The sequence below is a fragment of the Mobula birostris genome, chromosome 5 (genome assembly GCF_030028105.1).
Source record: "Mobula birostris isolate sMobBir1 chromosome 5, sMobBir1.hap1, whole genome shotgun sequence".
In the NCBI taxonomy this organism is placed as follows: domain Eukaryota; kingdom Metazoa; phylum Chordata; class Chondrichthyes; order Myliobatiformes; family Myliobatidae; genus Mobula; species Mobula birostris.
Genome location: NC_092374.1, coordinates 33,011,270 through 33,029,504, shown reverse-complemented (window position 1 = coordinate 33,029,504; position 18,235 = coordinate 33,011,270). Strand labels below are relative to the sequence as shown.

General features: G+C 41.6%; 1 protein-coding gene across 1 annotated transcript in view; it reads left to right on the top strand.

Annotated features, from left to right (window-relative positions):
• The window catches only part of LOC140197220 (thrombospondin-4-like), a 137,798-nt gene that overhangs the window by 5,832 nt on the left and 113,731 nt on the right, over positions 1 to 18,235 (top strand). Inside the window, exons 2-3 of the mRNA XM_072257144.1 lie at positions 9,340 to 9,546; positions 17,144 to 17,391. Of these exons, the coding sequence (XP_072113245.1) occupies positions 9,340 to 9,546; positions 17,144 to 17,391 (455 nt within the window). The remainder of the gene's footprint in view (positions 1 to 9,339; positions 9,547 to 17,143; positions 17,392 to 18,235) is intronic.

Here is an 18,235-nt window from a genome sequence, read left to right as displayed (position 1 = left end):
TGTCCTTCCAACGTGCAATACCTCACACTTGTCAGTATTAAACTCCATCTGCCATTTTTCAGCCCATTTTTCCAGCTGGTCCAAGTCCCTCTGCAGGCTCTGAAAACCTTCCTCACTGTCTACTACACCTCCAATCTTCGTATCATCAGCAAACTTGCTGATCCAATTTACCACATTATCATCCAGATCACTGATATAGACGACAAATAACAATGGACCTAGCACTGATCCCTGTGGCACACTACTAGTCACAGGCCTCCACTCAGAGAAGCAATTTTCTACCACCACTCTCTGGCTTCTTCCATCGAGCCAATGTCCAATCCAATTTACCACCTCTCCATGTATACCTAGCGACTGAATTTTCCTAACTAACCTCCCATGCGGGACCTTATCAAAGGCCTTACTGAAGTCCATGTAGACAATATCCACTGCCTTCCCTTCATCCACTTTCCTGGTAACCTCCTCGAAAAACTCCAACAGATTGGTCAAACATGACCTACCACGCACAAAACCATGTTGACTCTCCCTAATAAGCCCCTGTCTATCCAAATGCTTGTAGATTCTGTCTCTTAGTACTCCCTCCAATAACTTACCTACTACTGACGTTAAACTCACTGGCCTATAATTTCCCAGATTACTTTTCGATCCTTTTTTAAACAACGGAACAACATGAGCCACTCTCCAATCCTCTGGCACTTCACCCGTAGACAGCGACATTTTAAATATTTCTGCCAGGGCCCCCGCAATTTCAACACTAGTCTCCTTCAAGGTCCGAGGGAACACCCTGTCAGGTCCCAGGGATTTATCCACTTTAATTTTCCTCAAGACAGCAAGCACCTCCTCCTTTTCAATCTGTACAGTTTCCATGGTCTCACTACTTGATTCCCTCAATTCCATAGATTTCATGCCAACTTCCTTAGTAAATACAGACGCAAAAAACCTATTTAAGATCTCCCCCATTTCCTTTGGTTCCGCACAAAGCCGACCACTCTGATCTTCAAGAGGACCAATTTTATCCCTTACAATCCTTTTGCTCTTAATATACTTGTAAAAGCTCTTTGGATTCTCCTTCACTTTGACTGCCAAGGAAACCTCATGTCTTCTTTTTGCCCTCCTGATTTCTTTCTTAAGTATTTTCTTGCACTTCTTATACTCCTCAAGCACCTGATTTACCCCCTGTTTCCTATACATTTCATACAACTCCCTCTTCTTCTTTATCATAGTTGCAATATCCCTTGAGAACCAAGGTTCCTTATTCTTATTTAATTTGCCTTTAATCCTGACAGGAACATACAAACTCTGCACTCTCAAAATTTCCCCTTTGAAGGCTTCCCACCTACCAATCACATCTTTGCCAGAGAACAACCTGTCCCAATCCACGCTTTTTAGATCCTTTCTCATTTCTTCAAATTTGGCCTTTTTCCAGTTCAGAACCTCAACCCTAGGACCAGATCTATCCTTGTCCATGTTCAAATTGAAACTAATGGTGTTATGATCACTGGAACCAAAGTGCTCTCCTACACAGACTTCCGTCACTTGCCCTAATTCGTTTCCTAACAGGAGATCCAATATTGCATCCCCTCTAGTTGGTCCCTCTATATACTGATTTAGAAAACTTTCCTGAACACATTTTACAAACTCTCAACCATCTCGACCCCTAACAGTATGGGAGTCCCAATCAATGTATGGAAAATTAAAATCCCCTACCACCACAGCTTTATGTTTCCTGCAGTTGTCTGCTATCTCTCTGCAGATTTGCTCTTCCAAGTCTCGTTGACTATTGGGTGGTCTGTAATACAATCCCACTAATGTGGCCATACTTTTCCTGTTTCTCAGCTCCACCCATAAGGACTCAGTAGACAAGCCCTCTAATCTGTCCTGCCTGAGCAATGCTGTAATATTTTCCCTAACAAGCAATGCTACCCCCCACTTTTCATTCCTCTGCCTCGATCACATCTGAAACATTGGAACCCTGGAATATTAAGCTGCCAGTCCTGCCCCTCCATTAGCCAAGTTTCACTAATTGCTACAACATCATAATTCCACCTGTCAATCCACGCCCTCAAATCATCCGCCTTCCCCGCAATACTCCTAGCATTGAAATATATACATCTCAGAAGATTTTTACCACCACTCACAACCTTTCTATCAGTGGATTTGCTTAAACTTTCAATATCATTTATTTTCACCCCAGCCACACTGTCAGCTCTGGCACCGTGGTTCCCATCCCCCTGCAAATCTAGTTTAAAGCCTCCCCAATAGCACTAACAAACCTCCCTGAAAGGATATTGGTCCCCCTGTGGTTCAAGTATAGCCCGTCTCTCTTGTACAGGTCTCATATTTGAGGTTTCATATTTGCGTGATATTTTCATGTGTAGTAAAGAATATAAAAGAAAAGATCTACTTTCTACATCTCGTGTTCCCAATATTTATATTCATTTATTTATCGTTATTTTGTTTTTTTTCCTTTTGTATTTGCACAAACTGATGTCTTTTGCACAATGATTGTTTGTCTTTGTGTGCAGTTTTTCATTGATTCCATTGTGTTTCTTTGAATTTACTGTGAATGCTTGTGAGAAATTGAATCTCAGGTGACATATATATACTTTGATAATAAATTTAGTTTGAACTTTGAACTTTCCTCATCTATGACCTTTGCAGGATCTGTTGGAAGGATGTTTTGCATTCACATATAAATCCTCTTCTTTGCTCACTGGTGAATGATTTCTTCTTTGGAATACTAAAATAGATCTACTACCTGCTGTGAAGAATTCATTAAGATATAAAAAGTAGAAGTAGGTCATTGTGTACTTTCTAACCACCTTAGCTATCAAGTCTGTGTGCTTCTTGTTGCCTCAAGTCCTCTTTTCCAAATTAACCCTCAGATTTTATTCCTTTAGTACCCAGCAATCTGTTGATTTTTGTCGTGAATATACTTAACAACCTTCTGGGAGAAAGATTTACAGCCCATTTAAATAAGGACATTTTTCCTTACTTAAGGCCTAGATGGCAAACTTGCTGTAATTGGTTGGAAGCCTAGTTCACAAATCAATATGTGAAACTATTAAATCTTACATTTAGTTTATGGGCTCAGCTTCATTTCTCATGTTTCCTTTTAAATATTTAACAGTCTTAGAGAAGAATATATTTCTTTAAGAAAAACACCAGATGCTGGAAATCCAAAATATAACAGAAAGTGCTGGAAACACTCAGTAGATCAGGCAGCATTTGAGTAGAGAAAAACAGTGTATGTTTATGATTGAAGACCCTTCATCAAATGAAAATATGAACAATCTGCATGATGCTGTTGCATCATAATTATCAATTATGCTTCCAATTGAAGATACATATAAATATGTGAGATGCTACTAGTCAGAATAATTGTTTTTTTTTAATTCTTTAGAATCCTAGGAGATCAAAGTTGATGTAGAGTAGTAGACCTGAACAGAAAAATATATAATTTGTGCTTTCCATGAGGAAGCAAAGAGGTCTTTAAAATATCATTTAAAACTAAACTTAAATAACATTTTAGAGTCAACAGATATCCTGAAATTCATGAGAGATTACATCAAATTACATCCAGAATTTCTTCATGTTACAGAAATTAGAGTAGTTGAAAATTTTGCTCTCTGTGCCAGACTGCTGTAATGTTATTGGCAGGAAATACTTCCAAATACATTACCCACATTAGGGTTGGTATGAGGCTCACTTGTCAAAGTGGGCTGTTTGAGCAAGAGAGGCCAACAGTCTTGAAAAAGTTACCTGGAAAATGTTCACATACACTACAAGCAACAAGGGTCCTTCCTTGAGCTGTTGGAAACTGCAAGTAAGGGATACAGATATCTATGAGGGTCGAAGGAGAGAAAACAAATGAAAGTGCTTTTTAAACTATGTAATAATTTACCTGGAAAGTATCTTTTATGATTATTTTATTTCTCACTAATTGCTCATGAGAGAGTGGTTAATGATCCACCTACTATGGAGTAGTTCGTGAAGACATTTCAGAGGGGAATTGGAGGAATGAAATGTAGGGAGATCACACAGAGAGAATAAAAGAGCTGAAATAATAGGTGACTTCAACTCCTCTACTATTGTCTGTGACTGCGGAGGGATTAGATGCGGCAGAATTTGTTAATTGTGTCAAGGAAAGTTTTCTGAAGCAATATGCAAAATGTCCTATTGGGGAAGGAGTTAAGCTAAATCTCCTCTTAGGAAATGAGACTGTGAGAGTGGTTGATGTGTCAGAGGGGGAGCACCTTGGGACCAGTGACCTTAATTCTATTAGTTTTTAAACAGTAATGGATAAGATAGGAATGGCCTTCAAGTCGTAGTCTCATAGTCCTAAATTTGGGGAAGGGTAATATTGATGGCATCGGACAGGAACTCGCAAAAAATGCTTGTGAGAGTTTGCACGTAGAGTGATGTCTGGCAATTGGAAGACTTAGAAAAACAAGATGGGAAGTGTTCAGGCTAGCGTGTTCCTGTTAATGTGAAGGCATTGCTGACAAGATTAGGGAATCTTGAATTTTCAGGAAAAAGAAGGAGACTTAAGACCATAAGACATCATCATCATCATCATCATCACGTGCCATGCCCAGAATGAGCTTTGACTGCCATGGCCCACCCACTCCTGCTTTGGGTCAAGTGGAATAATTCATTGGTATTCATTTCCAGTTCTCTGGCTGCTGTCTCCATTGTCATTTGTCTTTGTCTTCCTCTTGCTTTCTTCCCTTCAATCTTTCCCATAATTACCGTGCATTCTAACTCCTCTTTCCTAATCACATGTCCAATGAAGTTACGTTGCCTTTTCATGATCTCATACATTATTTCTCTTTTTGTGCTTGCTCTGTTCATGACATCCTTGTTAGATATTTGTTTCGTCCATGATATTCTTTGCATCCTCCTCAAAAACCACATCTCTGCTGCTACAATTTGTTTCCTCAGGAAACCATCGGATATAGGAGTAGAATTAGGCCATTTGGCTTATCGAGTCTGCTCTGCTGTTCCATCAGGGCTGATCTATTATCCCTCTCAACCCCATTCTCCTGCCTGCTCCCTGTATCCTTTGATCCCTTACTAATCAAGAACCTATCAACCTCTGCTTTAAATATACCCAATGAATTGGCCCCTGCAGCTGTCTGTGGTAATGAATTCCACAGATTCACCACTCTCTGGCTAAAGAAAGTCCTCTCGTCTCTCTTCTAAAGGGACGACCTTCTATTCTGAGGCTGAGCCCTCTGGTCCTAGACTCTCCCACTATAAGAAAAATCCTCTCCAAGTGAACGCAATCTAGGCCTTTCAGTACTTGGTAGGTTTCAGTGGGATTCACTCTCATTCTTTTAAACTCCAGCGAATAAAGACTTAGAGCCATCAAATGCTCCTTCATATGTTAACCCTTCCATTCATGAAGTCATTCTCGTGAACATTCTCTGGACCCTCTCTAATAGCAGCACATCATTTCTTAGTTAGGAGGTCCAAAACTGTTCACAATACTCCAAGTATGGTCAGACCAATGTCTTATAAAGCCTTACATTACTTTTATATTTATTTTTACATTCTAGCCCTCTCAAAATGAATGATAACATTGCACTTGCCTTCCTTACCACCAACTCAACATGCTAGTTAACCTTTAGGGAATCCCCCACAAGGACTCTCAAGTCCCTTTGCATCTCTGGTTTCTAAATTTTCTACCTGCTATGCCTTTATTCCTTCTACCAAAGTATATGACTATACACTTCCCTAGAGTATATTCACCTGCCACTTCTTTGCCCATTCTTCTAATCCATCTAAGTGCTTCTGCAGACTCGCTAGTCCCTCAACACTACCTGCCCCTCCACCTCTCTTTGTATCATCTGCAAACTTGGCCACAAAGCAATCAATTCCGTCCATCCAAATCATTGACTTAAAACGTGAAAAGAAGTGGCTCTAATAGCAACCCCTGCGAGTCGCCACAAGACACTGGCAGCCGACCAGAAAAGGCCCTATTCATTCCCACTCTTTGCCTCCTGCCAATCGGCCAATCTTCTATCCATGCTAGTACCTTTCCTATAATACCATGGGCCCTTGTTAAGCAGCCTCATGTGTGGCCTTGTCAAACGCCTTCTGAAAACCCAAATAAACACATCGACTGACTCTTTTGTCTATCCTGCCTGTTACTACCTCAAAGAATTCCAACAGATTTGTCAGGCAGGATTTCCCCTTGAGGAAACCATGCTGACTACGGCCCATTTTATCATGTGCATCCAAGTACCTTGAAACCTCATCCTTAATAATGGACTTCAATATCTTCCCAAACACTGAAATCAGGCTTACTGGCCAATAATTTCCTTTCTTTTACCTCCCTCCCTTCTTAAAAAGTGGAAGGACATCTGCAATTTTCCAGTCCTCCAGAACCATTCCAGAATCTAGTGATTCCTGAAAGATCATTACTAATGGTGATATACTGAACAGAAAGAAAAGGTTGTTTACCGTTACAGCAGGTATTTTGATCAACTATAGAAGTGGGCAAAGACATAATTTAACTTGAAGAAGTGGAACATGATGCATTTTGGGAAGTTATACCAGAGGACGACATATACAATGAATAGCAGGGTCTTGGGGGGAGTTGTTGAACAGAGAGATCTTGGGTTACAAGCATATAGTTCTCTGAACATGAGAATACAGGCAGACAGAATGGTAAGGAAGGTGTTTGGTACACTGGAACTACCTCTGATAGCTGAAGAACTGAGATGTAAGACTTGGGACATCATGTTAAGGTTGTACAAAATGTTCACTAGGCCATACTTGAAGTTCTAGTCAGTGCACTATAGGAAAACTATGATTAAACAGGCAAGGCTAAAGAAAAGGTATGTTATCTGAACTGGGAGGGTAGAGTCATAAATAGTAGGGGACAGAGGGTCCAGTGAGATGGAGGAACTGAGCGAAATACATGTTAGTAGGGAAGTGGTGTTAGGTAAATTGAAGGGATTGAAGGCAGATAAATCCCCAGGGCCAGATGGTCTGCATCCCAGGGTGCTTAAGGAAGTAGCCCAACAAATAGTGGATGCATTAGTGATAATTTTTCAAAACTCATTAGATTCTGGACTAGTTCCTGAGGATTGGAGGGTGGCTAATGTAACTCCACTTTTTAAAAAAGGAGGGAGAGAGAAACCGGGGAATTATAGACCGGTTAGCCTAACGTCGGTGGTGGGGAAACTGCTGGAGTCAGTTATCAAGGATGTGATAACAGCACATTTGGAAAGTGGTGAAATCATTGGACAAAGTCAGCATGGATTTGTGAAAGGAAAATCATGTCTGACGAATCTCATAGAATTTTTTGAGGATGTAACTAGTAGAGTGGATAGGGGAGAACCAGTGGATGTGGTATATTTGGATTTTCAGAAGGCTTTTGACAAGGTCCCACACAGGAGATTAGTGTGCAAACTTAAAGCACACGGTATTGGGGGTAAGGTATTGGTGTGGGTGGAGAGTTGGTTAGCAGACAGGAAGCAAAGAGTGGGAATAAATGGGACCTTTTCAGAATGGCAGGCGGTGACTAGTGGGGTACCGCAAGGCTCAGTGCTGGGACTCCAGTTGTTTACAATATATATTAATGACTTGGATGAGGGAATTAAATGCAGCATCTCCAAGTTTGCGGATGACACGAAGCTGGGTGGCAGTGTTAGCTGTGAGGAGGATGCTAAGAGGATGCAGGGTGACTTGGATAGGTTGGGTGAGTGGGCAAATTCATGGCAGATGCAATTTAATGTGGATAAATGTGAAGTTATCCACTTTGGTGGCAAAAATAGGAAAACAGATTATTATCTGAATGGTGGCCGATTAGGAAAAGGGGAGGTGCAACGAGACCTGGGTGTCATTATACACCAGTCATTGAAAGTGGGCATGCAGGTACAGCAGGCGGTGAAAAAGGCGAATGGTATGCTGGCATTTATAGCGAGAGGATTTGAGTACAGGAGCAGGGAGGTACTACTGCAGTTGTACAAGGCCTTGGTGAGACCACACCTGGAGTATTGTGTGCAGTTGTGGTCCCCTAATCTGAGGAAAGACATCCTTGCCATAGAGGGAGTACAGAGAAGGTTCACCAGATTGATTCCTGGGATGGCAGGACTTTCATATGAAGAAAGAATGGATGAACTGGGCTTGTACTCGTTGGAATTTAGAAGATTGAGGGGGGATCTGATTGAAACGTATAAAATCCTAATGGGATTGGACAGGCTAGATGCAGGAAGATTATTCCTGATGTTGGGGAAGTTCAGTACGAGGGGTCACAGTTTGAGGATAAAGGGGAAGCCTTTTAGGACCGAGATTAGGAAAAACTTCTTCATACGGAGAGTGGTGAATCTGTGGAATTCTCTGCCACAGGAAACAGTTGAGGCCAGTTCATTGGCTATATTTAAGAGGGAGTTAGATATGGCCCTTGTGGCTATGGGGGTCAGGGGGTATGGAGGGAAGGCTGGGGCGGGGTTCTGAGTTGGATGATCAGCCATGATCATAATAAATGGTGGTGCAGGCTCGAAGGGCCGAATGGCCTACTCCTGCACCTATTTTCTATGTTTCTATAAGGAGAGAGTGGATAGGCTAGGTCTGTTTTTCCTGGAGCAACTGAAGCTGACAGGTGACATATAGAGGTTCATAAAAATATTAGAGGCTCGGATAGGCAGAATCTGTTTCACATGGAGAATCTGGAAGCTGTAGATTTAATGTGAGAGGGAGGAGATTCAAAGGGATTCTGAAGGGTAAATGGGGGGACCTGAGAGAGAAGTCTTTCACACAGAGTAACTGGTATCTGGAATGAGCTGCCAGAAGAGGTGGCAAAGGGAGGAAGAATAACAAATATTAACAGGCATCTTGGCAGGTACTTGAATGAGAAAGGCATAAAGGGGCATGGAGCAAGTGGGATCTGTATAAATAGGCATGATTGTTGGCGTACACACAGTTGTACATCTCTATGACATTCCCTTCAATCTTTTCCAGTTCTCCAAATCTAGCTTCCTTTAGGCAAACCCCCTACTCAATCAACCCAACCCCTTACGAATATTAATGAAGCAGCTTTCTGCTACCCAACCGTCTCAACCATAGAATTTGGAGTTTCTCATGATTCATCCTTCCCTTTAGATTCCTTTACCATCATTTATCCACAGTTACTTTACAGTTTCCCACTAAAGACTTCTTATCTTTTTCACCTGCTGTACAATCTTTACCATATTTAATATTAAAAGTATGCATATGTATAAGTAGGTGAGAGCATTTAATATTAATTTTAAGTTTTGCCATTATTCTTGCAGAATTTTGTTTTCCTTATACTATTGAAGTTTTTTTTTCTTTTGAATCCTTTTGCAGTTCTTGATCTTCTTTCTCTATCGGAGTACAGAAGTTATGTGGACCTGCTCCAGCAAGCACTCACTGATACTCCAGCGGTAAATGAGATCCACATAGTGTCAACAATCAAATTACAACCAAAAACTGTTGCTGTCATTTTCGGACTTTATTCCACAAGAAGCAATATGAGATACTTCGAATTTTCAGTTCTGGGTCGACTGAATAAAGGTAAAAAGACACAATTAGTCATTTTTGTTAAATACGTTTGAAAAGTGTGCACATTGCAGACAAGCTGGCCAATTACTAGTGAAAGGATCATGTTAATCCTCTTGTATCAGTTAGTGTCATCTGTGTACGAGAGAATGCCCTCATCACACTCAGACTGAGGCTACAGTTCAGAGGCATCTGAACCCACAACCCACATTAATTTAAATTGAACTCCAGTGCATTATTGAACACGCTGTCTTGCTCTGTTCTATACAAAAATACCACCGTGCTGGCTTGTAGAAGAACAGGTTTGTTCACCCTGTGTCCTGGATAATATTTATCTATCAACATCTCCAGAACAGATTGTTTAATCAGTACAAAATTGCTTATTCTGTGGGAATTTGCTATGTACTGTACAGTATAAATTGACTATCCAGTTCCAGCATTATAATAATAACCGCAATACAAAATACTTCAGTGATTAAAAACATATTGGGACGTGTTCTGGCTGTCCATCAAAAATGTACTGTAGGTCTTTCAAGTTTATATAATGAAGTTGCCTTTATTGTTCTGTTAAACAGAGTTCCAGCTTTTCAATCTGGCATTGTTGAATGATGATCCATTGCACTGTCTGGAACGGCATACGATTTGGAAGGGAAACTAGAAATCTTAATATTTCCATAAATACAGGAGAGACTGCAGATGCTGAAATCTAGAACAAAGACAAAATGCTGGAAGGTCATGCAGCATCTGTAGAGGAGAAAGGTGTATGATTGCCATTATAGGTCAAGTTTCTGTAAAGGAAAAAGAAAGATTGCTCACTTTGTAGGGGGGAGGGAGGTGGGAGAGAGGCTGCTAGGTGATAGGTGGAACCAGATACAGAGGGGATGATGTGCTGGTAGGTGAGAAGGGATGAGCAATAGGAGAAGAAAGGTGTGTGTGTGGGAGGTGTATCTAGGAGGGGAGCTCCGCTCCAGAGGTGTGTGTGCTTCTGAAAATGAAAAATTCAGTATTAATACCTCTTGAGTTTTAAGCAACCTATATAGAATTTCAGATGTTGTTCAGATGACATTTGACCTCTCTGTAGCTATGGAGAAGTCTGAGGATGGACAGGTCAGTGTGGGAATGGGAGGGGGAGTTAAAATAAAATGAAATTAAAAGCTTAAGCTGGCTGTTGCGATGGCCCCATGGTTAACAGATACATGGTATTTCCTGTTCACCATGGTTTCTGCATGGTGGAAGTTGCAGATCTAGGAGATACCACCATGAAGTTTTAGTGAAATGTTGCACTGCATCCTGTAAATATTGTGCACTGCGGCCACGCAGTACTGATGCTGTAAGGAGTGCATGTTAGGCTGGGGAATTAGATACCTTGTCCTAAATGGTGTTTGCTCTTCTTGGTTATGGCTGCAGAAACAGCATTGCATTCCTGATACTTGCCTTTTTGCTGATGGAATGGTGCGTGGAAGTTAAGAGTTCAGTTCTAACTGCAGAACCCCTTGTCTTTGTGAGGCCCTCTATTCCTGGGATTGACCACGGATCTGCATTGCAGCTGTCTGTGTGATACGCAAGCCGGTACAATATGGGGCCCATGCAGCCGAGTCCCCCTCTGCATGCAGCTGATGAGTCCGAAGGAGCGGCAGGCACCAATAAAGTTTGGCACCAGTGGTGTCACAGGAGTTGCCAGTTAGCATTGTACTCAATGTAGGACTACCTTAGGAACTCTGGGTCGAATTTTACTCGGAGTTTACTCCCAAAGCCTTCTCCAGGAGTGTATATAGCCGCAAGGCAGTGGAGGTTTGAGATCAGAGTTTTCCTTCTCCTAGATGAGCTGCCAACCACAGTTGAAGAGCCTCATCTGCCTGAAGCAACTAGTTTTAAGGCACCAGTAGCCAGCCTTTTCCCCTTCTCCTGTCAGTAGAAACGGTTCCGCCGGGCTTAGTAGCTAAGCCACATGTGAAGACCAGAGTTGGACTTGGTAGTCAGAGGCTACTTGAAATGCACACCATTTAATAGATAATGGGAGCTTATACCCTGCCTATGACAACCTTAAGGAAACCTGCCTTTGACCAGCTGTAAATAGTGTCAGAGTTAGTGGTAGAAATGTGGTTGAGTGTTAAGGGGCAAGAGTTTGGACTGATTACATTAGCACTGAATTTTGACTTGGCGACTCAGATAATATTTGTCACAAATTGACCCAAATTTGGAAATTGTTACGTTTGCTGCATGAAGTAAGGAAAAGTCCACTGTTTAAGGGAGTGCAACTGTACTGGAGAGATAAACAGACCCATTTCTGACATAATCAATGGAATGTCATTAATGTAGCTGAAAATAATTGGGTATATGATCATGTGCTGAGGAAATCCTGCAAAGATATCCAGTGGCCATTCTTGTTAAAAATAAAAATGAGAATGCTGGATACAGTCAGTAAGTTTGATGGTGCCTGTGGAGAGAGGAAAGCACGTGTTGATTTTTCTTCTGAAGTAACCATTGCTACAGTTCTCATTGGTATTTCAATACCAGGGGCAGTACTCCTGCCCACTATCAACTTCAATGTCAGAATGTCCATACAAAGTCTGGAGACAAGTGGTTTCAGTGAAATTAGGGTGAAGGAATCTTAAATTTCTTACCAGTATGGTGTGTGAGATTTAATGGGTAAAGTGTTTTTGCAAACATAGCAACAGCCATTTCTTTACCAGCATACTGTACTGGCCCATATTGGATCACTTTTACCTTGCGTTGAAGTCCACATTCAGTATCAATGAATGAACTAATGGTAGCTTGCTCTTGATTGGTACCTCTGCAAACATCATTGTCCACTGCAAATGGGAAGATCTAACATTTTGGTTCCCTCTCCCCATCTTTCCCTCTGTGCATCCCCTTCCTTTGGAGAACCATCTCAACATCCCCCCCCGCCCCCACCCACTGTCAGTCAGTGTCACTTTGTGAACAGAACTGATGTTAAATAGGTTGGATACTGATAGTTTGCACTGGACCACCAGTTCACCAAGTAACCAAACCCCAGGGTGCAGTATATTGCTACTGAGCGGTCCTTTGGCAGGTGACCAAGAAATGATGAAATTTATCTCATTGAAACAAGCTGGTCCAAGAATAATTTCAGTTCAGGTGCAGGTTTATAGTGCAACAAACCACTATTCCCCTCCATGCTGGTATGTGGAAACCCTGATCCAAGCACTTTAAAAATGGTGAGGGAAAAATAAACTGACTTTCACTTATTTAGCACATCATCACATTACTGAAATATGTCTCAAAGTGCTTCACACAATATTTACTTTGCGGCTGCTATAACTCAAAAGAAGCAAACTTAGATGGGTTTCATATACATTGCTATAAATACAGTGTTTCATTTTCATTCAGGAGATTTCCAAAGGGAATTGTAGAGTCTCGATGGCTGAACACATGGCTATCAATGGTAGAACAATTCGGATCGGAGATACTCAAGAGGCCAGAATTGGAGAAGCCCAGATATTTCACAGGGTTTTTGCATTTGCTGTAGAATGCCTGCAGGGTTAACCAAATGGAGTCAGGACCTGACCAGACTAAAATTAACCATTTCAGACTCTTTGGAATAGAAATTCTTGTTCTGCCTTACACCTGGATAATTTGGAGGATCTGTATTATACATGTTCAGCATTGGTGTGTAACAGGAACTGCTCCCCATGAACATCACGTATGCCTTTGGTTTGAGTGGGTAGCCATGGTAAATTCATCATGCAGACATACTAATACATTTGTGTAAAATCTGAGGAATGCCAGAGTAGAGTTGATATAGTTTATTTTTTTAGATTACTTGAACAGAGCTCAGGATATCAGAAAGCAAGATGGTGGGGGAATTCAGTGGGTCAGGCAGCACGTGTGAAGGGAAGTGGACAGTCCACATTCTGGGCTGAGGTCCTTCATCGGCACTGAGAGGGAAGGTAGCCAGTACATTAAAAAATGCAGGGAGAAGCGGTGGATCCGGGTGAGGGGGAAGAGAGTTACAGGCAAATGGAGTGGAAATAGTGACAGAAGCTGGGAGGTGATAAGTAGCAGCAACAAAGGAGTGAAGATGATGGAATTTGCTAGATGAGGAAGATGCAGCATGGATCAAGTAAGGGTGGTGGGGGTGTGGCAGATGGGAACAATGGGTAGGAACCACTGGAAGGATTGTGTGGGTGACGGGCAGATAAAGAGGTTGGACAAGGAGAAAGAAAAAGGACGATGAGTGCTGGGGTGAATGTAGGAAAAAATATATAGATCAGAAAAGGGACAAAGGGGGAGAGAAAAACTAGAGGAACAGAATCAGAATCAGAATCAGGTTTATTATCACCAGCATGTGACGTGAAATTTGTTAACTTAGCAGCAGTTCAATGCAATACATAATCTAGCAGAGAAAAATAACAATAATCAATAAACAAGTAAATTAATTACATATATTGAATAGATTTTTTAAAATGTGCAAAAACAGAAGTACTGTATATTTTTTAAAAAGGTGAGGTAGTGTCCAAAGATTCAATGTCCATTTAGGAATCGAATGGCAGAGGGGAAGAAGCTGTTCCTGAATCGCTGAGTGTGTGCCTTCAGGATTCTGTACCTCCTACCTGATGGTAACAGTGAGAAAAAGGCATGCCTTGGGTGCTGGAGGTCTTTAATAATGGACGCTGCCTTTCTGAGACACTGCTCCCTAAAGATGTCCTGGGTACTTTGTAGGCTAGTGCCCAAGATGGAGCTGACTAGATTTACAACCTTCGCAGATTCTTTCAGTCCTGTGCAGTAGCCCCTCCACACCAGGCAGTGATGCAGCCTGTCAGAATGCTCTCCACTATAGAAGTTTTTGAGTGTATTTGTTGACATGCCAAATCTCTTCAAACTCCTAATAAAGTACAGCTGCTGTCTTACCTTCTTTATAACTACTTCGATACGTTGGGACCAGGTTAGATCTTCAGAGATCTTGACACTGAGGAACTTGAAGCTGCTCACTCTCTCTACTTCTGATCCCTCTATGAGGATTGATATGTGTTCCTTTGTCTTACCCTTCCTGAAGTCCACAATCGGCTCGTTTGTCTTACTGACGTTGAGTGCCAGGTTGTTGCTGCGGCACCATTCCACTAGTTGGCATATCTCACTCCTGTACGCCCTCTCGTTACCACCTGAGATTCTACCAACACAGTTGTATCGTCAGCAAACTTATAGATGGTATTTGAGCTATGCCTAGCCACACAGTCATGTGTATATATAGAGAGTAGAGCAGTGGGCTAAGCACACACCCCTGAGGTGTGATCGTCAGCGAGGAGGATATGTTATCACCAATCCGCACAGGTTGTGGTCTTCCGGTTAGGAAGTTGAGGATCCATTTGGAGAGGGAGGTACAGAGGCCTAGCTTCTGCAACTTCTCAATCAGGGTTGTGGGAATGATGGTATCAAATGCTGAGCTATAGTTGATGACCAGCATCCTGACGTAGGTGTTTGTGTTGTCCAGGTGGTCTAAAACCACGTGGAGAGCCATTGAGATTGCATCTGTTGTTGACCTATTGTGGTGTTAGGCAAATTGCAATGGGTCTAAGTCCTTGCTGAGGCAGGAGTTTAGTCTAGTCATGACCAACTTCTCAAAGCATTCCATCACTGTCGATGTGAGTGCTACCAGGTGATAGTCATCAAGGCAGCTCAAAATATTCTTCTTAGTTACTGATATAATTGTTGCCTTTTTGAAGCAGGTGGGAACTTCCGCCCATAGCAGTGAGAGGTTGAAAATGTCCTTGAGTACTCCCACTAGTTGTTTGGCACAGGTTTTCAGTGCCTTACCAGGTACTGCATTGGGACCTTCTGCTTTTCACCTTACATTCTGTCTGTGTTATCCTTACCCAATGGCATGAACATTGAATTCTCCAGTTTCAAGTATCTTGTGTCTCTAGACCTCCTAATAGGTTGGTTTTACTAACTTCTACTCAGATCATCTATGTAATGGCCTATATATTTAGTGTAGTACACAAGGCTGTAATGGTAGAATAGCCAACAGTTGTGCCCCAGGTCAAAGAATGTTATGTAGCTTATATTAAAGAGATTTAATAGAAAGATCGAATAAAATTCTGAAATACAACACACAAAGCAGCTTGAGTTGGGTAGATTCAGTGACTATTCCTTATTTTGCCGTAAGATACTGCATTGAATGCAGAATACTTTTACAAATGGTACTTGGGGCAAGAAGTTAACCAATCTCTGTTAGATTCTATTTGATTTGGAATGTTTTCTGCTGGTTGACTAACCCTGTTATTGGTAGGAATTAATTGACTGGAAACAATTGTTCCAATTTCCAATTTATTTTGTTCAGCCTTTGGATTTCTGGTCTGAGACAGAGTAATCTCAAAAACAACAAAGGACTGAATGGCCATTTAATCTGCTCTGTTGGCTAATTTCCAAAGTGTGGCCGTGATCTTTTTTTACCTACCTGAACCACTAAAATGGGTAGATTGGGCATTCTGAGAGATCCCATCTGTAAATGCGTGGCAATCCTTCAACATAATTATGAAGCTCAAATACTAAAATAAAATTCTTGTTGATTTATATGGATCTAATGGTGATTTATTCAGAACTAAACTTCCTTTTCTATTTTTTGACCTCCCACCTGCCATTGTCGTTTTTGTTCTTTCCTTCTCATTTTCTAGTCTTGTTCTTTCATTTGCTTTTCTTCCCTAGTCCATCACTCCATCAATAGTGATTTAATTTCTAGCTTTATTCCCACCATTCCTGCTTGACTCCCCTTTCAAATCAACCTCTGTTACCTCGCATTCAATTCTGCACATTCTCCAATGGATCCCATTACTCTTTTCCCAGGGGCAACTGTTTCATCACATACTCAGTCTGTTCTCTAATTACTTGTTTCCACAGTGGGGATTAATTTTGCTAGTCCCTTCCCATTACTGCCCACTCCATCCATGGCTTACTTTCAGTGAATCAGCAATTACTGACTCTCTCCTCATCTCCCTCCAGGGGAAACGCTTCAACTTTGAGCTTGCATTGAATTTATAGTTTTGATATTCAGAACAGGTGTCTTAATGCAGAAATTGGCCAGTTATGCCCTTGTGCCTGCTTTGCCAGTGAAGAAGATTGTAACTGACCCTTTCCCAATTCTCTAATTCCCTTAATATCCAAACATCTTTCAATCTATTGGACAGAGATCCGAGATTTTACGCTCCAGTCTTATAGCCTACTGATTCTATTACTGGACGGGTAATCCAGAGGCTGGCAGTAAAGATCCGAGAGACATGTGTTTCTACCTCACCTTGGCAACTAAGGAATTTAAATTCAGTAAAATGAATGAATGAAATAAATTTGAAAAGATACCATCAATAATAACTACCAAGAAACCACAGATATCTGTAAAATCCCACTGAGGCCCTGCAGGGAGGCAATATGCCATTGTTGCTCAATCGAGCCTGTCTGTGATTCCAATTCCACAGCAATGGTATTAATTATCCAGCAAACCATGCAATTTCAAGGGATATTTTAGGAAGGTTAAGAATTGCTCACCCTGGCAGTCATCTCAACATCCCCAGAATGAATAGGACAGAGTTAGTTTCGCTGGCATGTGTCTTCAAATATTCTTTGCCTCTGTTCACAGTCAGCATCCGATACTTGAAAAATGACGGGAAGCCACAGGTGACTACATTTCACAACATTCATCTGGCTGATGGGAAACGCCATGCTGTCCTCCTGCAGATAAAGGGATTGCAGCAAGGGCCTGCAATGGCCAAGCTCTACGTGGACTGCATGCAGGCCGGCTCAGCTCACAACTTGCCACCGCTCTTCACAAAGATGCCGCAGAGTGCTGATTCCATTGAAATCCGGACAGCCCACAGAAGGGCGCAGGTATGTGGAAAGAAATGATCATTTGCAAGTGACACAGTTTATTTCCATAGGGATATTGTAGATAACTAGACAACAGGGTGACCCATTGGGGCACCCTTTGAGAGAAGGGTAGTGCAGTCTGATGTGACCAGAATGAACATTAAATTTTCCTGAATGCTATTGCTTCTCTTTGATTTGGAAATTAAAGAAGAAAAACTCAGCTTATTAAAGAAGAAAGATGCATAACAAGACATATATGTGAACAGAATGAACATTAAATATCTATGAAGTAAATTTGAAGGAATCGGGCTTGCTGGGTCAGGTCTGGAATTAAATGTCCGATGTAATGATAGATTCGGCCTTGAATAATCACAGAAGGATTCCATCGATTCCTAGTTGGAATGACTTCTTTGGCACCAAAGGATGTCATTTGGAAGAGGCAATTGTATTGTCTGATGTTCTTCCTGAACTCATTTGCAATAGGTTCATCATTGCTGTACAAATTGAGGAGTTCATTAGGTAGAGGCTGCAAATTGCCTATCCTGACCTTTCCCTTCATACAGCAGAAATGTGCGGTTTCTCTAGTGAATAGGAAGACACGACAGTGAGGGCATACTCTGGTCATCGAACCAACATCAGCACGTGACGGCATGCGAGTCGTGCATTTTGCCTTGCTCTTTCTGTCGAGGTTCTGTTGTCGAAAGCAGCCATTGTTGTCTTCAGCAACTCTCGCAATAATTACTCTGTGCCGCATATTCTCGAGTTGATCTTTCCTTTTCTCATCTGTCTCTTCCTCTCTCCTCCTTCTCTGCCTGCTTTTGTCATTCTGGAGACACACAGCCCTTTCATCCTTCGTCTCCCTTCG